Below are 26541 nucleotides of genomic sequence, written 5' to 3'. Positions count from 1 at the left end.
TCTGTATTAAAGGTTTTTATTAATTTTATTATAACAAATTAAAATTTTTTCAATTAATTAATAATATTTTTATAATTATGATTATAAAATTACTGTATTGGAAATTATAATAGAATTTTTGAAATAATTATTATTGAAATAATTTTAAAATTTTAATTTATATTAATTATAATAATATTAAAAATTAAAATTTTTTTGAGATTTGGCGATAGGAATGTCGTGGCTGAAACTTATTGTGACAAAATAGTACATATGAGCCTCTAATTACTAAAAGTACTATTGACTGGCGAATTATCTGTCGTTAAATATAAATCTATTATTGGGATGTTAGTTTGTATTAGCAATACATTGATTGCTGCTAAACAGTCTTATTAGCGATGAACCGTCGCTAAAAATATTTTTTTTATAAATAATATAAATAATGAAGAGTATTTTCATTTATCCCTCCCCCTTCTGACTTTTATATATTACTAATATTTTTAAATGTACATTTCACATTATTTATATTTGTTGTATATACTTATAATTTAATTTTCGTTATATGTAATTTTTTCTTCTATGATATGATATTGTTATAATATATTAAATTTTCAATAACCTATTAAGTTTAGTTTGTTATCTATTTAGATACATTTATATAGTTTAGGGTTAAACTATCTTTTGTTTTATTATGTTATTAATAATGTACGCATTATATTGTTTTTATAAATAAATAATAAAAAATATATATTTATTTAAAAATAAATATTATAATTTAATTAATTGATTAAATTATCGTTTAAATTTTATATAGATAATTTTTTGAAATGAATTATCGATCAATAAATTATATAAAAATAATTATACTAATATTAAAATTATGTTCAATATATAAATAAAATATCATATTATTTATAGTATTCAACCAAAATTAACATGCTAATTTGTTTAATAAAGTGATATTCATCCATATACGATAATTTTATTGTTAATTGCAAGTTGTTTTTTATATCCTTCCTTCAAACTCTTACTCATGAGCAAATGCATGCACGTAGAGATTACTAACTCATTTGCCAGTCTAATTTTTTCAATTATAAGTGGGAATGACAATGGGTAGGACATCCGTGAAAATCACAATACCTGAACCCAATTAATATTATTAAAATTTGAACCCATCCTAAGCCCGTTTAAAATTTATTATCAACTATCTAAACCCATCCCAAATTGAATTATTATTATCCGAAAAAAACCCGAACCTGTTTAAATTTATATATTTTAATTAATATTTTATATAAAAAACTATTTTAATTAGTAATTTATATTTTAAAAATTTAATAATTTCATAAAATATTTAAATTATATTTCATATAAAATAAATTATATACAAATTTATAAATATTATTATAAAAATATATATTTTATATTTAATTAAATATTTATGTAAGCGGGTTCAGATAACGATACCCAATATATAAAATCCGAACTCGATCCGAAACCACAACGGGTATTATTTTCAAACTCGAACCCGATTATATAATGCCCAAACTCGTCCTATTAGAGTTCGGTTTGATCGAGTACCGCAAAAACCCGACCTGTTGCCATTCCTAACCATAAGTTCAAATAAGCTTTTTTGAATTCCTTCCATAAAGAAAGTAGCAAATCCAACCCATTTCCCAATATTTATAAAAGTAAAAAAATAAAAAATAAACCACTCTCCTAATCTTAATAATGCTAAATTAATTTAATTAAAAGATATATTTCTATTTTATCCATTTAGTTATATAATTTTAAAAACATTTATTTTCTTATTTAATTTTTATTATAAAATTAAAAATAGTTAAAATTAATATAAGTTCATAAAAGATAATAATTAATTAGATAAAATATTAAATAATTTATTTTTTGGTATAATTACAGTTAAAACAATATTCAAAATTTAATTTATATTAATTATAATAATATTAAAAATTAAAATTAATTTCGAATTGCAACTGATAAGTTGTTGCTAAAAGGTATTAGCAATCAATTATGAATAAACCCATTGTTAAAACTATTATCGATGGATAGGTGTCGCAAAAAATTGTTAGCGATGAATTAGAATTGATTAGTGATATATATATATATATATTGTCATTAAATCATATTATTAGCGATAAATTTATATATTTATCGTTATATATACTAGTTTATTAATTTTTTTGTAAATAATTGAAATCATAAAGGATATTTTTGTCAAATTTAATGTCCCTTTTCATATATTGTTATACAAATTATAGATTATAAATATAGATAATTAAATTTAAAAATATAAATTATTAATAAAAAACATAATATACACACACATATATAAATGATTAAAGAAAAATAAAGGAAATAATGCAAAAAAAATATAAATCTTTAAATAATATTTTTTTATTTTGTGTGTTTCTAAAAATGTCACTAAGGATAATATTTTAAAAAATATATAATTGTACCTTTTAATAAAAATTTATTGATTTGATCTATTAAAATTTTTTTAGTAATATTTTTTTAAATAAATATTATTTTTATAAATAAATATTATTTTTATAAGTAGTTATAAATTAAGATTAAATTTGAAAATAGTCTTTTCTTTATATTTTTTTAATAATTAATCCAATATATTAGACTTTGCCATCCCAGTTCCCACACTAGCAAAGATTCTCCAAAGCGAAACACAGGTGCCTTTTCTTTCGGAGAAGTATTTCCCACCCACACGGGTTTCTTGAATTTCCCGGATTACCCTCGACTTTCACCAGGTATGTTCGTTATTGAACCCAAACTACATGTTAAAATCGTCAGTTTAGCAAGGTTAGTGAATAGCGGGAAGGGATACGACACCGTTTGGGACCAAGAATCAAATTACGGGCACCTGAAATTTGTTCATTTAAAATTCCTTTCCCTTTTTAACCCTGTCTTGGATTTTAAATCTCAATCCTACCGAGTATCACCACCTCCTTTTCGAAATGAAATCGTCTCGCTCATAATTACAATTCATTATCGGATCAACCAAAATCTGGACCCTAATTTATTAGGGTTTTCTAATTTTATGATACCGAAATCTTATTTGATCTTCTTCTCCTGAAATTGACTCATCTTTACTGGAATTATTCATTTCGATCAATCCAATTGATCTGTATATACATAAAAGGAAAACCCTATTTTGATAAATTTCTGTTACCTTCTGGTTCTGTTGTTGTGATTTCTTCTTCAATGGCGGATCAAGAGGAAGAGGACTTGAGAATGGCTTTAAGGATGAGTATGCAAAACTCACCTCCAGAACCTAAGCGAAGCAAGCCTAGGGACCTCGCCGGTGCCCCGGTGGCTTCGCCAGAGGAATCCCGGCGGCAACAGCGAGAGCTCAGGGCTGCGGCAGCTGAGAAGCGGATGCTTGAGGCGAAAATCGCCTCGCCTTCGAAAGCCACCGATAGAAGCCCAGGTAAGAGCAAGGATGTTGGTAAAAAAAAGGAGGATTTTGGCGCGAAGGAGTGTAATAGGGGGAAAGAACTATCCGGCGAGGAGGCGAATCAGTTGTTCTCAATGGTTTTTGGGAGTGTTGTTTCGAAGGACATTCTAGCACAATGGAGTAATCAAGGCATAAGGTAACTGCATGTGTATCATTTCTCTTTAATTTTGGGATTTTTGCGGTAGGATGTGCTAAATGCTGATTACTTCACAGTTGCAGCTGACAGTAAAAATTTGGGGGAAAATGTTTGGAAATTTTGCGGTTCAGTTTAGTGAAATTTAGTGAGCAAAGGGATAAGCAACTCTAGCAAGGTCCTTTCAGGCAAGTCACTAGTGGCTTGTGCTACTGAATTTGTGGGATTACTCATGGCTTGTTGTAAACTAAAATCATTTGATGTGATTTTTTCTGGTTATTAACAACATTGAGTTCGTGGGAACACAGTTGTCATCATAGTTATTAAGCCAACCCTAGCCCTAGAAAGGCGCTTCTTATTTATTTCCGCCTTTGGCACTCAAGTCGAAATTTGTCCATCTACAAGTTTTCAAAATTAATATTGCTTATGATAACTAGTGACCAAAATCTCATTGAGCTACCACAATCAGAAATCTCCCATTTTTTAATTTTCAACACTATCACTCATTATCTTTTTCCAAAAAATAATATTGCATCTACACCTAGCTTAAGATCTATGCCAATCTAACTCAAGAACTAAATATTACTTCTTTAGCTCTTAATGTTGAGGAAGATGATGAAGATATTGATTTTGATGATGAATATTAAGAGGATGAAGGTGTAGTAGAAGGTGAAGAAGATTATGATGCTACTTTTGATAAAGATTGAAGAGTAGTTATTTTATTGTTGCTTGACTTTAGTTTTGAAATATTAAAAGACTATTTATGTTTTAATATAGTAGTACTTCAATGTTTGTTAGTTATTATTATTATTTTTAGTTTTATATTATTTGACGTTTGATGGAATATTCACATTTATTTGACTTTGAATTTTATTTTTTGTGTCTTACCTCACTCAGGGGTGCCCTTGCGACTTGCGCTTTGCGCTTAGGATCTAGATCCCTTGGCGACTTAGTGTGCCTTGAGCCTTTAATAACTATGGTTGTCATTGAAATTTTAGAGCTGCAAGGTGTTTGCAATATGCTATAACAGAAAAATATTCATAAACTTATAGCCACTGGTTGGCCATCACAATCACTTCTTTATCTGAAAGACAATTTTTTTGGTTCAAATTTATATGTAGTTATGTGCCTCTACTTCCTTATAGTGATAAATCAGTGTTATGAAGGCGAAAGGCAACACTAAGGCGATAGAGTACTCTATGACCTTAGGCGAGAGGTAAGAGGCAAGGCGAGGGACTTGCCTTTTTGAAGCAAGGCGCCATAACCTTAATTGTATATATATATATATATATATATATATATATAAATTCATACTTTTAAATAGTTGATAAGGAAAAAAGCATATTAAAAAAAAAAACATTATTTACATTATGTCTATATCTAAAATAAGAGAAATTGGAAATAGTACATACCTGTATTTCTAGCTTAAGTATAAGATGCAAGTGAGAGTGTGAGACTATAAAATTGAAATATATAGCATAAGTAACAACACAAATAATAATAAAGATGTTAGAAAAAGAAATAGTTCATACCTGCATTTTTAGCTTATGTATATGATAAAAGTGATGCTATAAAATTATACATAATAAATAAAAAATTAGAAATAGAAAATGTAAATTATAGAAGTCCAGACTTTTATAAATAAAAATAAGTTATAAGTCATAATAAACAAAATGTAAGAAGTACATAAATAACTTAAAACTAAAACTATTCGTCATCAAGATTTCCAAAATCTTCTTTTTCAACAGCGGCCATTACAAATTCTTCCTCCTCTTCATCATCATCAACTTGCGAAGAGGATGCACCTCTCATTGAACGAGGCCTTTGAAATGATGGAGTTTCAATTGGTGTTGATTTTGCAGCTGATTTCGATTCATAACGAGATTCAGAAACTCCAGCTGCTCTACCAACATTATCCCAGGTCAACACGTTATCCATGAAAACAAGAGAATCATCATCATCATCATCATCCCTATCGCCTTTTTCTAATTCACTAAGCAACCACTCATTACTTTCATCAATATTTGCCAAATAAACAGGTGTTATGATATCCCAAAAAGTGTGTCGGCGTAGCAACGCTCTATTGTATTTCACATATACCAAATTGTCCAAGCGTTCTTGAAATAGCCGAATTCTTTTCTTATTATGAAGCTGTCACTTATTTTATAGTAACAAATAAGTTAAACTTCAAATTCAAAAGGCTCAAGATAAAATAACAAATTAAGAATATATATATATATATATATATATATATATATATATTACTTACATGCTCAAATACACTCCAATTTCTTTTGCAACCACTTGCACTACATGTGAGACTCAGAACCTTTACAGCAAACTTTTGTAGGTTTGGAGTTGAAGAACCATATGTTTTCAACCAAGCAGCTATTAAAATATAGAACCAATGATTGTTAAATTCAAAATATAAATTAATAAATGAGCAAGATGAAAAATTAATAAGAATTTAAATTAATAACTTGGAGATTTGGTTGTTCTTCCTCTAATAGCAGAAGGAAAACCAAAGGTCTTTGTAGCTGTCTTGTATCTCTTAATTTCATCAAGAATCATGTCAACTTTTGCTGAATTTTTTTCCATTTTATGAATGCACGAAAGCAATTATGTATTGACCTTTGTATCAGATTTAATTCTCATCTTATTTGGATAAAAAAATTTAGGATTCAAAAAGTATCCGACGGCATGCAAAAGACGATGCAATTGAAGTGACCATCTTGCATCAATAATCTCAAAAATGCTCTTGTATTTCTCTTCATTGCCATTGAGTGAGTTGGCAATGGCTTCTTTAGCCCTATCCATGGCTTTATAAATATATCCTATAGCTGATTTTTTTTTTTCATTATGAACAAGTCGAAGCACACGAACAAGAGGACCAGAAACCTTAAGAGCATAAACAACATGATTCCAGAAGGCAGGACTCAAAACCGTCCTTTCACACTTTTTGCCTTTCACCTCTTTAGCCCATTTACTAGTTGTCCAACTTTCTGAAGTAAACATTTTTCTAATGTTGGCTTTCTGAAGATGAATCCTTCCCAGTGTAATAAAAGCAGTAGCAAATCTAGTTTGCCATGGCCTTAGCAATTCTACTCCATTAGTAAATTTCTGCAACATATTTAGAACTCCTGAAGAGCCATATATGAAACTAGTAAGCTCAACAGCTTTGCAGAATGTTTCTTTGAAAACACGGATCTTAAAGTAATCCTCCAACATCAAATTTATACAATGGGCTGCACATGGAGTCTAGTATAGATGAGGAAAATTTGCTTCCAATATTTTTCTTGTCATAAACAAGTAGAAAAATTCATTCTATTAATAATAAAAATAAAATGATATTTTTTTTAGTAATAGAAAAAATTAAATAAAAATTTTACTTGCTGCAACATTATTTGATGCATTATCTGTAACAACTTGAATCACTTTTTCGGGACCAATTTCCATTAATTCTTTCTCAATCAAACTAGCCAACAATGCCGCTGTCTTTGATTCATCACTTGCATCAACTGATTTAATAAATACACTTTCCTTTGGACTATTAATCAAGAAATTAATCAAGGTTCTCCCTTTTCTATCCGTCCATCCATCACACATCAATGTACATCCATAATTTTCCCATTCTTCTTTATGAGACTCAAGAAGATCATTATGATTTGCACTTCCTTGTTAAATAACCGAACTCTAAACTCATGAAAACTTGGAGGTTTCATTTCTCTCCCATAATTTCTAATTGCTTGAATCATTTCTCCGAAGCTATCATAATTCACAATATTAAAAACTATTCCCACATCATACATCCATCGTGCTATGGCAATACAAGCACGCTCCCTTAACTCCTTTTTAGCCGGACTATCTTCATCAATGGTAGTTTGCCTCATATTTTTTTCCATAACAGCAGGTCTAGGGGGAAAATAACAGTCAATAGGCCATTTACTACATTGTGGTGGTAAAACTTTTGGTTTTTTTCATAATTATTAAAGGCTCAAGGTGCACTAAGGCGCCAAGGGGTCCTGGAGCCTAGGTGCAAGGCGCAAGGCGAAGGCGCACGCCTGAGCGAGATGAGGCACAAAAAAAAAAAAAGAATATTCCATCAAACTTCAAATAACATAAAACTAAAAATAATAATAACAAAGAACATTCAAGTACTAAATTATTAAAACTTTAATAGTCTTTTAATCTTTCATAACTAAAGTTAAGAAATTATAAAGTAACTATATCTTCTTCATCTTTTTCTACACTTTCATCCTCTTAATATTCATCTTCAAAATCAATATCTTCACCATTTCCCTCACCTTTAAGACCTAAAGGAGTATTAACTTTTTTTTTTTTTTGAAAAAGATAATGAGTGGTAGTGTTGAAAATGAAAATATGAGAGGTTTGTAATCCTGAGTATGTTAGTTTGATGAGATTTTGGTGTCTAGTTATTATCAACGATACTAATTTTGAAAACTTCTAGATCAACAAATTTCGATTTGGGTGGTAGTGTTTTTTGTCAATGGAAATATTCGCCAAATATAGAAATAAAAAAGGCACGCCTTTTTAGCCTTGCGCCTGGAACAAGGCGCACGCCTAGGCGCATAAGGCGAGGGCCTGGTGAATTTTTCCCGCCTTTCTCTTGTAGAGGCGCTAGGACTGGAGCCTAATTAGCTTGGAGCTTGAGGCGCGCCTTTAATAACTATGGTTTTTTTGAAGCACTAGTACTTGTAACCTCTAGTACTTGCCTTCGTTGTTCACTGCTAGTTTCTTGCATCAACTCTTCCTCATCCTCATTTTCATCTAATCCCAGTACTTCAACATCATCAAATTTAGGTGGTCTTTCCATATTCATAATTGATTTTTGCTCTCTTTTTTTAGCAATGAATTCATGCATTTGATTCCTTACATCTTCTGGACATTTTGGACACCGAACTACATTTTTGTAATCTCCAGCAAGATGTTGCTTGATTCTATTAACTCCTCCTTTATAAACTTTCATACAGTACATGCATTGAAGTTCATTGGTATTATTTTCACCAATTTGAATTACATGTGCCCATCCTGGGTCCGTTCTTCTACTACCAGCAGAAGATCCAGATGTATTATTCTTATCACCCATTTATAATCTAACAAAGAAATAAACAAGAAAAAAAAATAAATTAACAATACCCAATATAAATTAAATAAGTAATTAACAAGAATGATAAGTAAAAAGTAAAACAGTAAACTAATTAACAACAAATTAGCAATGCCCATATAAATTAAACAATTAATTAATAAGAACAAAAAGTAAAATCATCAAATTAAGAATAAATTAATAATTCCATATAAAATAAACAAATAATTAACAACTAATGTCTAATTAACAAGACAAAAGTAAAACTAATTAATCTAACAACTAATTAAAAATAATAAGAAGTAAAAACTAAACTAATTAAAAACAAATTAATAATGTCCATATAAATTACACAATTACTTATCAAGAATAAAAAGAAAATAATCAAATTAACAATAAATTAATAATACCCATATAAAATAAACAACTAATATCTAATTAACAAGAAAAAAGCAAAATTAATTAAACTAAAACTAATTAACAAGAATAACAAGTAAAAGGTAGACTAATTAACAACAAATTAACAATAACCATATAAATTAAACAATTAATTAACAATAATAAAAAATAAAAAAATCAAATTAACAATAAATTAATAGTACGTATATAAAATAAATAATTAATTAACAACTAATGTCTAATTAACAAGGCAAAAAGTAAAACTAATCAAATTAACAAGAATAACAAATAAAAATTAAAATAATTACCAACAAATCAACAATACCCATGTTAATTAATCAACTAATTAAACAAGAATACAGAGTAAAATAATTAATTTAGTAATACCCATAAAATTTAAATAGTTAATTAACAAGAATAAAAAATAAAATAATTAAATTAACAACAAATAAATAAATAATTAATAATGAGGAGGGGAAAAAAAAGAAAAAATAAAAAGGGACTGCTGAAAGAAGAAGGAGAGGAGAGGTACGCAGTAGGAAAGGGACTGCTAAAAGAAGAAGAAGAGGAGAGGGGAAAAAAAATTAAAAATAGTGTTTACGCAGTAGGAAAGGAGATAAGAAGAAATCAAAGAAGAAAAAGACGTGAGAGAGAGAGAGATCGAAGATCGGAAAGAAGAAGAAGAAGAAGAAGAAGAAGATAAGAGAGAGAGAGAGAGAGAGAGAGAGAGAGAGAGAGAGAGAGGGTACCTGTCTCTGTTGCGAGGAAGAGGAACCTGCGATTTGTCCCTATCGTTGTGAGGTCGAGGAAGAGAGGTGTAGCTCTGCTATCTTCGTGAGGAAGTGGTGCGGTGCGGCCCTTTTGTTGGCATTAGGTGGCTTTATTGGTTTTTTCATTTAAAAAAAAAAAAGCTTACTGTTGCTTTGATGAGGCGACGCCTCTTGCCTGCGTCGCCTCTCGCCTCGCTGGCCTGAGGCGTCGCCTCTCCAAACCCTAGCCAGGCTTTCCAGTCGAGGAGACAGAGGGGCCCCTCGCCTCGCCTGGCGCCTCTCCTGGGCGCTTTCCTCGCCTTTGATAACACTGTGATAAGTTTAATGTTTTTCCATAGCTTCTGTATCTTAGTGTATTATTATTGAACCATGCAATTGTTGCATACCAGAGGAGAAAGTATAGAATAAGGCAGTCGTAGTTTGGATTGTTAAGGAAATTAATTGAGTTGTTGTAATTGGAGGGAAAGGGATTAGGTGGTTACAAGATCTGTTAGGAGGTTAGGGATAACTACCTGCAGTAGCTGAGGTAGTTACTGAGCTATTATATGAGCACAATAGTCATTCTTGTAAGGCATTCTAGATTCATTAACAAGAAATACAATTCTCTCTCTTCTAGTCCTCTTTCTCTATCTTGCTCTATTTCTGTTTCTCTCCCTAATATTCTTCTTCTTCTTCTTGTAAATTCTTCCAAATTTCTCTTGTTAGGGTTAACTATCCTAACAATTGGTATCAGAGCTCTTCCGTGGGGGAATTAAGTGGGGTTTCACTGCATTCTGGTCGCAATAATGACCAGATCTATGGTAGTTAGCGTTGAGATGGTTAGGGTTGCGGAATTGGAAGAAAAATTAAAGACACTGCAGGAGAATGGAGACGGCAAAATTAATATGCTGAATGAGAAAGTGGAAGGGAAATTCACTATATTGGGAGGAAAGTTAGAGCCGTTACAGATAATGATGCATTGAGGGAGGATTTAAAGGCTTTCATGAGTGCATTTGTAAAAGAAAATGGGAAAGAAGTTGTTTCTATAGATGAGGAAGGGAAAGGCAATAACGGGAAGACTAAAAGTAGGGAATTGCTTAATCCAAAGGATCTGCCCAACCCATACTGGAGGGATCAAGGCAGTTTTGAAAGCGTTGCTATTACTGAAGATGTGAATTCTTTTTTGCCAAAAATTGAGTTGGTGACTTTTGATGGGAAAGAACCTAGGGTTTGGCTATGAAAATGTGTAAAATACTTTGAGGTGTGTAAAGTTCCTATGGATCAAAGAATTAGTATTGCAGGTCTGTTTCTGGTGGATAAAGCAAATTTTTGGTTCCATAATTGGAATAGGAGAACTCATACTTGGGAAGAATTTGAAAAAGGGCTTTGTGGTGGATTTGGAGATGTTGGGTTGGAAGATATAGTAGAGGAATTTATGAAATTAAGGCAAGAGGGTTCTTTAGAAGATTATTTAGAGAATTTTGAGGATTTAAGGATTCATATGGAAGGGGTGATGCCATAGTTAGGAGAGTCCTATTTTATTTCTGGTTTTATGGGGGGATTGAGGGTTGAAATTAGGTTGGTGGTTAGGATGTTCAAACCTGCTACTTTGGTGGAGGCAGTAGAGATAACTAAGTTGCGGGAGCAGTTGCTAGGTACCAAGAAAACTAAGACTTTTATTTGACCTTTCAATTCTAATTTTCCTAGAAGCACTGCCAATTTTAATTCTAATTTCTCTTATTCAGACCCTAAACTTTCTCAAACATACCCTTACTCTCCTAAACCTCCCATAACAGATCAGAACACCAAATCCGCCAATCCCACACCTACTAATCAACCTACTAGATCCAATTCTGTTGGCAGTTCCATTTCAGCTAATCAACCTTCCATTTTAGCCAGCAATGCCAACTCTTCTAAATCCAATGTTTCCAACTGTAAATACTTACCTAAACCTTGTTACAGATGTGGAAAAAAATTTTTCCCTGGCCACCAGTGCAAAGCTAAAACACTAGTAGCAATGCAAGTGACTAAATAGGAGGAAGGTAGTGGAGAGGACATTTAGCATGAGGTAGCAGAAGAAATTGAAGATTGAGGTGAGCAGGGAGAGCTTATGCTATCCGTACATTCTGTGGAAGGATGTGAAGGGGCAGAGACAATTAAAGTGATGGGAGTTTATAAAAATGGGGAGATCATAATACTAATTGATAGTGACAGTAATAGTAGCTTTATAGACAGGAAGTTAGCTGAGGAATTGAAGTTAGATTTGGTGGAAATTCCTGGAACTGCCATAGCAGTAGATGATGGTAGGAAACTGAATTGCAGCCATCAATGTAAGCATTTTGGATGGCAGATGCAATCTTATAAATTCCCGTTTGACTTTAGGATTTTGGAGTTAGGGAGCTTTGATATGATTTTGGGAGTTGATTGGCTTAGAAGTTTTAATCTAGTACTATTTGATTTCAAAGTATCTAGAATTTCTTTTGTTAAGGATGGGAAAGTAGTGGTGTTGCAGGGTGTGGGCAAGACAGGTGAAGTGTTAGCACCTGTTTTATGTTCTGTTGAGGAATTATTTCTGAGGAAGGAGAAGGATTTCAAGTCTCCATTGTTGTGTATAGTGGATTCCTCAAAATCTTCAGGATCTTCATTACCTGAATAAGTATCAGCAGCAGTAAATGAAGCAGGTGCCAGCTCTGTTTCTGGTAATGAAGCACTGCAGTTGTTATTGCAGAAATATCAGGAAGTTTTTCATGAACCTCATTGGTTGTCTCCCTTTAGAAGTCATAATCATGCAATCCCCTTGCTGCACCAAACTCAGCTAGTCACTATCAGGCCATATAGGTACCCCTATCACCAAAAAGCAGAAATTGAGAAGTTGGTAAATGAAATGCTAGCTTCTTCAGTAATTCAACCTAGCAGTAGCCCTTATTCATCTTCAGTTTAATTGGTCACGAAGAAGGATGGAATTTGGAGATTCTACATTGATTATAGAACATTGAATGAGGTGACCGTCAAGGATAAGTTTCCTATTCCTATTATTGATGAAGTCTTGGATGAACTTCATGGGGCTAGGTATTTTTCAAAAATTGATTTGAGAGCAGGGTACCACCAACTTAGAATGAATGTGATGCCCTTTGGGCTTACTAATGCCCTTGCCACATTTCAGGCTTTAATGAATCACATTTTTCTATTCTAGTATTCTTTGATAATATTCTTGTGTATGGTAAGGATTGGGATTCTCATTTGAAGCATTTGGAGGAGGCGTTTCAAGTCTTGAAAGAACAGCGGCTGTTTGCAAAGCAATCCAAATGGTCTTTTGGACAAATTGAAGTGGAGTATTTAGGCCATATTATCATAGTAGGAGTTTCCATTGATCCCAAAAAGGTTCAGGCTATGGTATAGTGGCCCACACCTGTTTCAGTTAAGGAATTAAGAAGTTTTCTTGGTTTAACAGGGTACTACAAAAAATTTGTAAGAAATTATGGGTTAATTAGTAAGCCACTGACTGATCTATAAAAAAGTACACTTTTCGGTGGTCTGATTCAGCTCATAAGGCTTTTGATACTTTGAGAAAAGCTATGGCAGAAGCTTCAGTTCTTGCTTTGCCAGATTTTACTATTCCACTTGCAGTTGAGAATGATGCTAGTAGTTGAAGAATGGGGGCTGTATTGCAGCAAAAAGGGCATCCTTTGGCTTATATCTCAAAAGCTTTTGGTCCTAGAAGTATGGCTTTATCTGTCTATGAAAGAGATGTAGAAAGATGATTCTCCTTAATTTCAATTAATCTGTACATGGGTATATATATATAATTGATTCCTTTAATTGTGTTCTACTAATAGGAAGAAATCCTAAATAGGAATACAAAATATACAGAGAAATAATATAGTGATCGACTTTCCATAAAACTTCCCCTAAAGTTGGAGCATAGATGTTAATCATGCCCAACTTGTTACAAATGTAGTTAATCCTAGCTCCATTTAGAGCTTTTGTGAAAATATCTCCTAACTGCTCTCCAGTTTTGATTTGTCCTGTTGAGATGATCTGTTGTTAAATCTTTTCACTAGCAAAGTGACAATCAATCTTAATATGTTTGGTCCGCTCATGAAACACTGGATTAGAAGCAATATGGAGAGCAGCTTGATTATCACACTACAATTTCGTAGGCAGGGAGGTCTTAAAACTTGTCTCATCTAGTAATTTAAGTATCCACATTACCTCACATACTGATTGTACCGTGGCTCTGTATTCCGATTCAGCACTAGATTAAGAAACTACAATCTGCTTCTTGCTTTTCTAAGACATCAAATTTCCTCTAACAAAAACGCAATATCCAGTAGTTGAGCTCCTGTCAACCTTAGATCTAACCCAGTCGGCATCCGAAAAACATTCAACATTCAAATGCCCATGATTACCATATAACAAACCTCTTCTTAGAGCGTCCTTCAGATAACACAAGATTTGTCTCAAGGCTTCCCAATGAGCAACAGTTGGGGAAGACATAAGCAATGTCAGGACGAGTGACTGTAAGGTAGTTTAATTTTCCTACCAATCTCCTGTATCTCTCTGGATCTTCAAGCAACTCACTATTCTTTGCTAACAGTTATAAATTTGGAGTCATTGGTGCACTGCAAGGCTTAGCACATAATTTTCCTGTCTCTGTCAATAGATCGAGGACATATTTTCTTTGAGACAAGAAAATACCCTTCTTACTTCTCATAACTTCAATATTCAAGAAATACTTTAACAAGCCCAAGTCTTTGGTTTGAAACTGGGTTTAGAGGAAGGTTTTAAGAGAGAAAATACCTGCAGAGTCACTCTCAGTGATAACAATGTCATCCACATAGACTACTAGGAGAATTAGGCCAGTCTCAAATTGCCTATAAAATACTGAGTGATCACTCTTACTCTTTTGCATACCAAATTCCTGTACTGCTTCACTGAATCTTCCAAACCCGACCCTAGGACTTTGTTCCATAAAGAGACTTTCGAAGCCTACAAACTTTACCCAACTCCCTCTGAGCAACAAACCCAGGTGGTTGCTCTATATACACCTCCTCCTGAAGATCACCATGAAGGAAAGCATTCTTGATATCCAATTGGTGCATGGGTTAATCATATGTAGCTGCTAAAGAGATAAACAAGCGAACAGAAATAAGTTTAGCTACAGGAGAAAAAGTGTCAGAGTAATCAACCCTATATGTCTGAGCATATCCTTTTGCTACAAGGCGTGCTTTTAACCTAGCCACAGAACCATCAGGATTCACTTTTACTGTAAATACCCATTTGCAACCAATAGCTTTCTTACCAGTGGGTAAAGGCAACAGTTTCCATATACCATTAGCATTTAAAGCCTCCATTTCCTCTTTCATAGCAGCACACCAGCCAGGATGAGACAATGCCTCATCAATTGTATTAAGGATAGGAACAGAGTCTAAAGAAGTAACAAAACATCGAGAACAAGAAGACAATTGATTATAAGAAACAAAAGAAGAGATAGGTAAGCGTAAAGAGCAATGGGTAAGTCTAGGTCAGAATCATGATCAGTATGAGGTACAGGATCTCCCAATGCAGTAGCTGGTGGAGGATCTGAGTCAGAAATCTCTAATCTCCTGGAATAAACATGAACAACGGGAGATCGAGTATGTATAGAGACAGAAGGAACAAGCTGTGGAAGAAGACAAGACATTGGTTGGACAGTATATATTAAGAGATCATCCTCCTCCTCTTGACTCTCATACACAGATGATTGAGGAAAGAATGGAGTGGACTCAAAAAATGTGACATCTGCAGAAACAAGATAACAATTAAGAGTAGGAGAGACAGCGGTACCATTTTTGGAGCCGAGAGTACCCAAAGAAGACACATTTGAGATACTTTGAATCCAATTTAGTAATCTGTGGACGAAAATCACGCACAAAACAGGTACAACAAAAAATACGGGATTCAAGAGGGAATAAAGATTTTGTAGGAAACAAAGCAGTATAAGGAATATCTCCATTAAGGACAGAAAACGGCATACTATTGATAAAAAACATGCCGTAGAAACTGCATCTGCCCAAAAGTGTTTAGGAATTTTCATATGATTAAGAAGAGCACGAGCTATCTCAAGAAGATGCTGATTTTTTCTTTCGGCAACGCTATTTTGGGATGGGGTATCAACACAGAAGACTGATGAAGAATGTCATTTTGTATCATATAAGACTGAAATTGTGCTGAAAAATATTCTTTGGTATTGTCACTTCTTAATATGCGCACAGAAATATTAAATTGAGTTTTGATTTCATTACAAAAGGCACAAAAGATAGAAAACAACTCAGAACGATTCTTCATTAAATATAACCATGTAACACGAGAGTAATCATCAACAAAAGTAATAAAATAACGAAATCCAGTTTAGAACAAGGTAAGGACCTCAAACATCAATGAACTAACTCAAAAGGGATGAAGAATGAATGATGAGGCAGATCTGATGATGTTTTGCACGATGATGTTTTGCACAACATTCTAACTCACATTCTAACTCACTAAAGGAAAAAGCAAACATTCTAGACAAAAGACAAAATTCTCTTCAATAGACAAAAGAAAGGCAAATTACAATGATGAGGAAGAAAACAAGAACCACACAATCACGAACATGATTTTCTAAAATGTAGAGAATTCTAAACCATCACGCAAAAAACTTCACGTCCTTTGTAAAATTTAAAAAAAAAAAATTAAAAAAAAAAAAAAAAGAAAAACATTAAGGTAGGTAAGTTAAAAAGTAGTAAAAGTAGATTAAAAAAGAGAAGAGAAAAAGAGACAAAAAAAAAAAGAAAGAAAAAAAGGCAAAACGCAGCCAGATGACAAGAAAAAAGAACAAGAAGTAGAAAGTAATAGTAGAGTAGAGTAGAGGAGAGAAGACTAATTAGAAGTAGATAGAAAGAAGACGTGTGATGATGTGATCGTGATCCGTCTCAACCAACCAAATAAGAAAGAGAGAAGATGTGTGGTGATGGTGTGTGGTGAGGACGCGAGGGAATACTGAGGCGATGTATGATTTAGAGATGAAATAGAAAAAAAAAAAAAAAAAAAGCAAAAAAAATCAAAAACAAGTTTTTTAGAGAGAAGAAGAAGATATCAGAGAATCCTTATTATTTATTTTATTTTTTTGTTTTTAATTTTTTTTTTTTTTGACAATTATATTTATATTTTGTATGGCATGGCTCAATAATAAATGACTCCTCCTCTCTCGAGTAGAATAAAACTAACCTTCCCATTATATTTACCTGCTGCTGTAATTCCTCTTCTAATTCCTCTTCTATTACCCTGTTGTCCATTTCGATTACGGCTAATAAGAGCACTACTGGCAGACTATGAAGATTGAGTACTCTCTGTACGAAGGATCCGAGTGAACGTATCATGCAAAGAGGAAATCTCAGAACTGGAAAGAATATGAGATTTAGCAGTCTCATATTCTGAAGGAATGCCTCAAGAAAACTCATATGACAGTTGTTGCTTCGCTTGAGCTCTTTGAACTTTCACATCAGGATTAAAAGGCAACAATACATTAAGTTCTTCATATACCTGTTTAAAATCTATAAAATAAGCCGTGAGAGACTTATCCTCTTTCTCAGCACGGTAGAATGCTTTACAAATATCATAAATACAGGAGATATTCCTTTTACCAAAATACAAAAAATGTAAGTAATTCATCAATTTCTTTACAAATTCATAGTGATTAATTAAACTAATTACTTCACTGTGAATCGAGTTCTGAAGCTGCAAAAACAAACGAGCATCCTCCCTTAGCCAAGTTTGCCGTGTATCATCAGTAGGTGGGTCTTTAGTAAGGTGATAATCCTTATCAATGTTATGCAAATAGATCCTAACAATTTTACTCTACTCTAGATAATTCGAATCATTAAGTTTGTGTTCCGTGATCTTAGTTATCACCGGAATCACATCAGAAATAACATTCTTATTGTCTGCCATTTGTTGAGACTAAGAAAACTAACCGAAATGCTAATCCAAAGTGCTTACAGTCGCAAAATAATCCAAAATCACAAATCAAGCAAATACCGAGAGAGGATCTGAGAGCCAAACCTCAGAAGTCTTTTAATGGTGTAGTAGACCAGGCAACAACACACAGTCGTGGAATGAGGGGGTTGAGGCGACGCCGAAGATGCTGATCAGAGTCGAAACGGCCGGTCCATGCGCCAGCGAGTGAAGAAACGGCGATAACCTGAGTTGGGCGCGTGAGCCTCATGCGCTTGGATTCCAGCGACCGGATCAGAGGGGACAGCCGGTCGGAGGCCAAGGACTCTCTTGAGCTGGGTGGTGAGAACAAATAGTCACTCTAGATAGATGACCTAGGGTAACAGTGTGTTTCAGTCCAGAAACAGACTGAAAAGAAATTCCAGATTTAGATTCCTTAATGAACCAGCTCTGATACCACGTAGAAAGAGATGATTATCCTTAATTTCAATTAATGTGTACATGGGTATATATATGCAATTGATTCCTTTAATTGTGTTCTACTAATAGTAAGAAATCCTAAATAGGAATACAGAATATACAGAGAAATAATATAGTGATTGACTTTCTATGACAAGAGAATTGCTCGCAATTACTTTTGTAGTCTCCAAGTGGAGACATTACTTGGAGCAAGGGTAGTTTTTCATTTAAACTGATCGTGAAAGTATAAAATATTTGCTTGAGCAAAGGCTTCATACTAATTTGCAGGAAAGGGGCATTTCTAAATTTTTGGGCCTGGATTATAAGATCCTTTATAGAAGAGGTGTTGAAAACAAGACAACGGATGCCCTTTCTAGAAGACCTGTTAGGGTTGACTCTAGTTATGACCTATTTTGCCTACTTGGATGACTACTTTAATTCACACTTCTGACAAGGACTCTAAAGCAACTGGCTTGGTGCAACAATTGTCCTTGTATAGTAAAGTGCATCCAGGATTTCAATTGAAGAAAGGAGTTCTCTACTTTCATGACAGGCTATATGTAGGCTGCCTCACTGAATTAAGATGGCAATTAATTGCTTTATACCATGACAGTCCCCTAGGAGGTCATTCTGGAGTTATTGTGACTTACTTAAGGTTGAAAAAGCATTTTTTGTGGCCTAGTATGCTTAAGCATATATTGGAACGGATAAAAAAATGCAATACTTGTGCTAGGTGCAAAAGTGAACATTGTGCAGCACCTAGTATGTTGCAGCCATTGCCTATTCCAACTCAAGCTTGGCAATACATCTCAATGGATTTTATTGATCATTTACCTAAGTCCAAGGGTAAAGATACCATACTAGTGGTGGTTTGTAGATTCACTATGGGCATTTCATATTTATTGACTCATCCCTATACTGCTTTTGTTGTGGCCAAATTATTCTTAGATAATGTTCTTACGCTGCATGGGGCACCACAATTTATTGTCTCGGATAGGGACAAAATTTTTACTAGCTTGTTTTGGAAGGAGTTGTTTAGATGTTTGGGTACTACATTGGCTTTTAGTACTGCTTATCATCCCCAGTCTGGTGGTCAGACTGAGAGACTTAGTCAGTGCTTGGAGGGTTACCTAAGGTGTATGGCTCATTTGAAACCCGCTACATGGAGTACTTGGCTTCCTCTTGTAGAATGGTGGTACAATTCTTCCTCTCACAGTGTTTCTTCCAGTAGTGCCTATGGAGTTACCTGTTTTTGGAGTGATGGGAAGTTTTTTACAAGAGAGAGCAGCTGGGTGGGTAGTTGAAAGAAAATTTGGTGTTAGCCCAAAATAGAATGAAGCAACAAGCTGAGTACTATCAGAATGAGAATTTTCAGTTGGGATTATGTTTATCAGAAGCTTTGGCCTTACAGGCTGGCATCAGTAGCTATCAGACAGTACTCCTAAGTACTATGGTCCTTATCAGATCATTGCTAAGTATGGGTCAATTGCCTTCGTCTTCTTCAATCCACCCTGTTTTTCTTGTTTCGATGTTAAAGGAAAAATTGGGCAATAACGTTACTCCTCTACTTGATCTTCCTGTGATGCATGAAGATTCAGTGGTAGTGGCTCCAGAACAGGTTCTGCAGACTAAAACCATTACTTGAGACAACCAGCATTTTTTCAAGGGTTGATCCAATGGAAGAATTTGCCTCTTGAAGACTATTCTTTTATTCAAGCCCAATTTCCTGATGTCGTTCTTTCTTGGGGTCAAGAAAGTTCTAATGTGGGAGGAATTGTTACATACTAGAGGAGAAAGTATAGAATAAGGCAATAGTAGTTTGGGTTGTTAAGGGAATTAATTGAGTTGTCGTAATTGGAGGGAAAGGGATTAGGTGTTTGCAAGATCTATTAGGAGTTTAGGGGTAACTACCTGCAGTAGCTGAGGCAGTTACTGAGCTATTATATAAGCACAATAGTCATTCTTGTAAGGCATTCTGGATTCATTAACAAGAAATACAATTCTCCTTCTTCTAGTCCTCTTTATCTTGCTCTATTTCTGTTTCTCTCCCTAATATTCTTCTTCTTCTTCTTCTTCTTCTTCTTCTTCTTCTTCTAAATTCTTCCAAAATTCTCTTGTTCGGGTTAACTACCCTAACAACATTTCTTGAGGATGAGGAAAAAGCTGGTTCCTATGAAACCAATATTAAATTCAAGAGTTGTCAAAGCACCTTGATAGATTTGTTTTACCTTCATTACATGTTCATGCGTATTGCTTTTATGCTTTTTTTGAGATCCATGTTATCTTTAAAAAATTGTCATATGGTTAAAATGAGTTCCTTTTGCTTCCATTTCCTTGAGATAAATGAACATCTTCTGGCATTTTCACTTTCAATTTGTAAATGGCTTATATCATGTTGAACATTCCTATAGGTTTAGCCCTGATCCAGAAACATCTATGGGCCTAGTGCAGCATGAAGGTGGTCCCTGCGGCGTCTTGGCAACCATACAAGTAATTCCTTGATTTCTAATTATGTTGTTTTTCAGTTTTTGGTAATGGGAACTATGTGAATTTCTAATTGATTAATGTGATTTAAACGATACAATATTTAACTCCATGGTGGATGGGTTTTTGTCAAAGAAAAATATTGGATCCAGTATATTCTGTACAATACTACAGTGGGAGTGGCGGGGGATTTGATATGGTTCCCACATAATTGCAATGATTCTCATTGGTCATAGTTATCATCTGACTTGTCTGTCTAACATTTTAATTCATTTCTATAGAACTGTTTTGAGCTTTCTGACCTATTCCATTGTCCTGTTATTTTGACTGAACATTAAACATTGATAGTAGGAAATGGACTTTGCAAAAAACAATAAATTGCTATTAGGTTGTGGTTCAATCACTTCATGTTACTAGGATTGTTTTTTGAATTTCTCCAATTCGGATGTTAGATGTTCTGTGGGTAGCCTATATTAACTACAATACCATGTAGAAGGTATGTAATGGAAGTCAACTAAACCTTAATTTTTTGAAGGATATTGGTTGCTATATCTGATAATTAGATTAGTCCTAGAATTGTTGCCTATTCCTTGCTTTTGAAAATTGCACAATGATAAATGTCTTTTGGTGATATGATATGTCAAATTGGCTATTGATTGGGTGATCTTCCTATTCAATTAAAAGTCTTGCGAGCTTTAGTCTAATGTAGATATGTTGGTATTGTTTGACATGAAGTTCCAAAATTTTCAGTAGTTTATGTGCTTGAGTTTAATATAGAACTTCTGATGAAGATAGTAAGAAGGTTATTTATATAGAGCATGCATATCCTCATATTTTATGGTTGGTTTTCAATTATATATAACATAATCTTAGTAGTTTGTTGTTCGTTCTATGGTCATTTTGTTCTTCGCAAGGACATGTCAATGATCTCCCGTTGGTATCATTTTAATCTTCAATATGTTTGAATTTGGAAAAGGCATTGATATTAAAATTTTTAACCTTTTCCTCTAGTGAATTTTCTTGTTTTTGTTCTGTATTCTCATTCCATTTTTTTCCATTTGTCTGGAAGTTTTATTCTTTGTGATTAGTGGATAGGTCTATGGAGTCCTGTGAAGTCCTTATTTGTCTTCTACTTCTTTTTTCCTTTCCCAGTTCTTTTTCCTGTGTCAAGATGTACGTGAAAGCTGAATCCTGTGATCTGCTTTACAACTGCAATGCTTGATAACATTGGAACTTTTTTCATGTGTATGGTAATCTTTGATGGTGTGATACCGGTATACCCCTTTATTAGTGCTGTTGAATTCTTGTTTCCTTGAGTCATTTCATGATGATTTTTGTTTTATTTGTGCTCTAGCAATTCAGATCCAAATTGATGTCGCTTATAATATTTTCTCTGACTGTGCAGGCATTTGTTCTCAAATACCTTCTTTTCTTTCCAGATGAATTGGGTAAATTTGCACCAAACATGCCACAGAATTTGGGTTCCGGAAGACTGACTAAAAGTCGGTATGTTGCATCGAATAATTTTACTTCTCCAACTGAAGATACAAAAGCAAGGTGATTTATTCTCCGTAAGAAACTATACATCGTTCTTAAAATTTTGCAAAGATAAGGCCTGGATAGTGGATGTGTTTTTATAACATTTAATCAATTTTACTCTTGCCTATTGCCCAATTTTTTTAAGTTCTCCTCTAGGCATTACTGTGAATGCTAAACAAACAGCAAAAGAAAGCAACTCCATAGACAAGAAAACAACCTTTTCTTCCCCCACCAGATTAAGAAACAAAGCCTAATTTTTAATAATTCAGGCATTCCTCTTCATCCAAGTTGTCCATAGTCATCTCTGCATAGTTTTTCTAGTGATACTTTAGGAACTAGGGTTTATGGTTTTATGACTATGGCACATGTCACTGCCTGCCTGTCTCTTTCTCTCGCTCTCTCTTCTGGTCTATTTTTCTTTTTTTGAAAAGCTGAATTAAATTATTAAAGAGCACCAATAAGTGCCATGCTATTCCACTTTTTTTTTTTTTCTTCTTTTGACTTTTTTCATGTAATTTTATTCTTTTAATTCGATTCAAGTTTGGTTTTGCTGTATGGTTGTGTAATTGAGTACTTTATGTTGCCACTTGTGCACTCCCAAGGTGGAGAAAAAGTTTCTTTCTTTATTTTATTTTATTTTATTTTTCCTTTTCTCTTCCCTTTCTTCTGTTTTTACAATGATTAAAGAGAGTTCCTGAACTGTCTCTTCTTGAAATGCATGAATTTATACAAAATTCCTGGTTGTGTGAGGGTGTGCAACCATTTCTTTATTCTAGATGGTCTTTGTTAGATAAGTACTAGGTACTTCTGATCCTCCATTACAAAAGTCAGGAGCAATTCTGCTTCCATTAAAATTGAAATTTAATACTCATACCCCTTTTTTTTCATTTGAACTAGGTGAGGAAGGTTTAGATTTAGCTGCTTGAGATCTCGTTACAATATCATAGACTTTCATGGTTGTTTGTGAATCAGCTTAGTGCCAATTATTCTATCATGCTTACTTGAGTTCTGAGTGTCAGTTGGAATTTGGAAAGGAATGTTGGTTGAAAATTTTTTTTTGTTTCATGATCACTCATCATAGTACCTCATATATCTTTGTAACTCATTTTGATTATCCTTTGAACACATTTTCCTTTTCCTCTTTACAGAGCCCTGGTCAGAAGTATGTGTGAGATATTGTTTCTATGTGGAAGTAATGAGAGGGCTGTGATTGCTACTTTGAAAGCTATTGGCTGTGACACTGAGGGATCTGCAAAAGATGAGGTAAGTTGTACACTGGGATTAGTTCTGACATCAAATATTCTTCAGCATCTTGTCTGACATTTGGTTGAATTGGTAGTGCTTTGATTGTGTTTTACTTTTGCTGCAGAACGTTTTTGCTTACCTTTTATTTAATTACTGTTGTTTGTTCTATCTTGTAGACCATTGCACAAGCGCTTGAGGATCTTTCAATTGAATCAGCATCTGATTTGCATAAAATTCTAAGAATTGAAACACACACATCACAAGCAAGCGTGATGCAGAGGCTCCAAGTGATGATTCCTGTCTTCCAATCCCGTATGGGGGCCCTGCTATTCCTTATCTCTTCACTACTGTCTAGAGGATTGGTATGCATAGTTGGTTTAAAAGCTATCTATTCTTTTATATATCTATATTTTTTCTTGTTGAAAGCATGCCTTAATCATAATTGCTTTAAGGCTGGAGATGAGCATACTCTTCTTCAACTAACTGAACCTCGCTATGCATGACTATTAGTTGAGCTATAAGCATGATAATCTAATTGAAGAAAAGGTATGAAGTGTAGCATGACATGTAGTTTAGTTTTCTACCTTCCCCTCTCTGTCCTTTTTTTCCTTTTTTTTTTCTTTTGGTTTTTGATAGGAAGTTTAAATCTGAAACCCCTTCTTTAACATTTAACTGCATTCATTTCATGGAAGCCTGTCTAATATGTGTTAATTTGGTACTTGAATACTGTATCACCAGCTGATATTGGGCATGATGTTTTTTGTGCTTATAAGCGTAGAGGATTGGTTTGCGTTTTCAATAGCAGTGGACGCAGGATGGATTTAGTCATACCTGTTATGATACTATTTCATTTTTGTGGTTATTTACTCTCTTTTAGTCCGTGCAATCCATTCATAAGCTCCAGAGAAATTGTTTTGTTCTCTAAATTTCATTTATATTTGATCAAATAGCCAATTGGTCGACCGCATTAACTTGACTTGTCTGCTTGGGATATTCATGTTACTTATGCATGCAAAAATGCATCTTTTCTTCAGGATACAGTTCAAGCTGACAGGGATGATCCAAGCCTTCCTTTGGTCACTGCACCTTTTGGACATGCCTCTCAGGTACATTAAGCATTTGCCTTCTTTCCTTCCTTCTCTGCTTTGGTGCTTCAATTTGTAATTAGTAGTTCCCTCTGGTGAATCCTTGTATAGCAGTAGCATTTTCCTTAGATAATGTCATTTCTTGTTAATCCATGGAACAGGAAATTGTGAATCTACTGCTCTGTGGCCAGGCTGTTCCTAATGTGTTTGATGGTAGAATGGACTTAGGTGGTGGCATGTGTCTAAGGGGCATATCCACAAGTGTGGATGTTGGATTTCTTACTCTGTTGGAATCCCTGAATTTCTGTAAGGTTGGCCAACATCTAAAATGCCCTAAATGGCCTATATGGGTTGTTGGAAGTGAGTCTCACTATACTGTTCTATTTGCTCTTGATACCACTGTTCAAGATGAGAATGAGCTGGAAGAAAGGGAGTCACAGATTCGGAAAGCTTTTGATGCACAAGACCAAAGTGGTGGTGGAGGCTTTATTAGTGTGGAAGGCTTCCATCAAGTCCTCAGGGAAACTGTTATCAGACTTCCTCCTGAGAAAATTGATCACCTTTGCAGTGCAGGCTTTATTGTATGGAGCGAGTTCTGGCAGGTCATTTTGGATTTGGACAAGAGTTTGGGAGGCCTAAAGGATTCAAGTGGATTGATGGGTAAAAAGGTGTTTGATCTTTACCATTTTAATGGCATAGCAAAATCTGATTTAAATGGCAGTCACATGGTCTTAGGAGGTGAGACACCAGTGCAGAGACCTAGGCTAACAAAGCTCAGGGTTTCAGTTCCACCAAGATGGACTCCGGAGGAATTCATGGCAGATGTGGCAGTGCCTTCTGGTTCTGGGGGAAATGGATCAGTTAGTAATGATACTGAAGTGACAAAACCTAAGCCTTCTCAACATGCACCTTTGGTAGACTGCATAAGAACGCGCTGGGCCCGTGCTGTTTGCAATTGGGTGGGGGATCCTCCTAGCATAGTCTGAAGAATGCTTATTTATCCTATTTGGGATCCCTTCGTGTCCTGTTGTTGTTGGCCAGAGAGCAATCAAAGCAGCAGAAGTGCGGTCATTGCCCCTTGAGGCATGAGAGTTATAGTTTTCGTGGTTCATCTGTCTTGAGTATGTGCAACCCCATTTTCCACCATTTATTGTTGTAGCTTTCTTATTTTAGTTCGATTTTGATGTCAGATACCGGAGGGAGAGAGGGATATTTTTCCATATTTATTGATGATCCAATGTGTAAAATCCATTCATATTTACCTGTGTTGATTAGGGAAAGTTTTCTGCAAGGAAATGTTAATAATAACTGATATGGGTTCTTGGTGTTGAATACGCTGTTAACAGTTAAATTTCGTCATTCTAGGAATGCAAATGGATTACCTCAATGATTCTCTCTTTCTTTTTGTTGGTACTGACCATGCATAAATTTGAATGATAATTAGTCTTGCATTGTTTTGAAATCAAAATTTATTTTGTACTGATAATTGTTAATGCATACAATTTTTCCCCAAGAATGTTGAATGTTATACTTTGCTCAAACTAGCTCTGTTAGCTTTCATGGAATAGCAGTAACACCATTTCTAGAATCTCAATTACAATAGCCGTATTGTTTATCATATTGACAGAAAACTGCCAGTCTTGAATAGGATAGGCAATTTGGTGTTTCTCAGCTGTTGAGGTATTTGGATAAGACTTTTATTCAACACAATCCTAAAATGAAATAATCATCTGCGTTTAGATTTCTAATTTCAATCGACCTCCAAATAGGAATCAGAAGGGCTGAACAAATTCATTGTGAAAACTAAAATATTAAATATTATTTCATAAGCAGCAAAACTATTAATTTCTCTGGTAAATTGAACTCTTTTCTGAAATGACATGGCTTGACAATTGATACCTTCTTCCATA

General features: G+C 34.1%; 1 protein-coding gene across 1 annotated transcript; it reads left to right on the top strand.

The window, feature by feature from the left end:
* Nucleotides 1–2930: 2930 nt before the first annotated feature.
* LOC110645275 (uncharacterized) lies at nt 2931–26018 on the top strand. Its single transcript, XM_021798372.2, has 7 exons — nt 2931–3599; nt 20690–20768; nt 22168–22319; nt 23450–23564; nt 23723–23908; nt 24581–24652; nt 24793–26018. Exons 1-7 carry the CDS (start codon nt 3211–3213, stop codon nt 25615–25617), a joined length of 1818 nt encoding a protein of 605 aa, XP_021654064.2. The 5' UTR covers nt 2931–3210; the 3' UTR covers nt 25618–26018.
* The last annotated feature ends 523 nt before the right edge of the window (nt 26019–26541 follow it).

Source organism: Hevea brasiliensis, chromosome 12, assembly GCF_030052815.1.
Source record: "Hevea brasiliensis isolate MT/VB/25A 57/8 chromosome 12, ASM3005281v1, whole genome shotgun sequence".
Taxonomy (NCBI): Eukaryota; Viridiplantae; Streptophyta; class Magnoliopsida; order Malpighiales; family Euphorbiaceae; genus Hevea; species Hevea brasiliensis.
The sequence above is the reverse complement of the archived record's forward strand: the minus strand, read 5'-3'. Positions and strand labels throughout refer to the sequence as shown.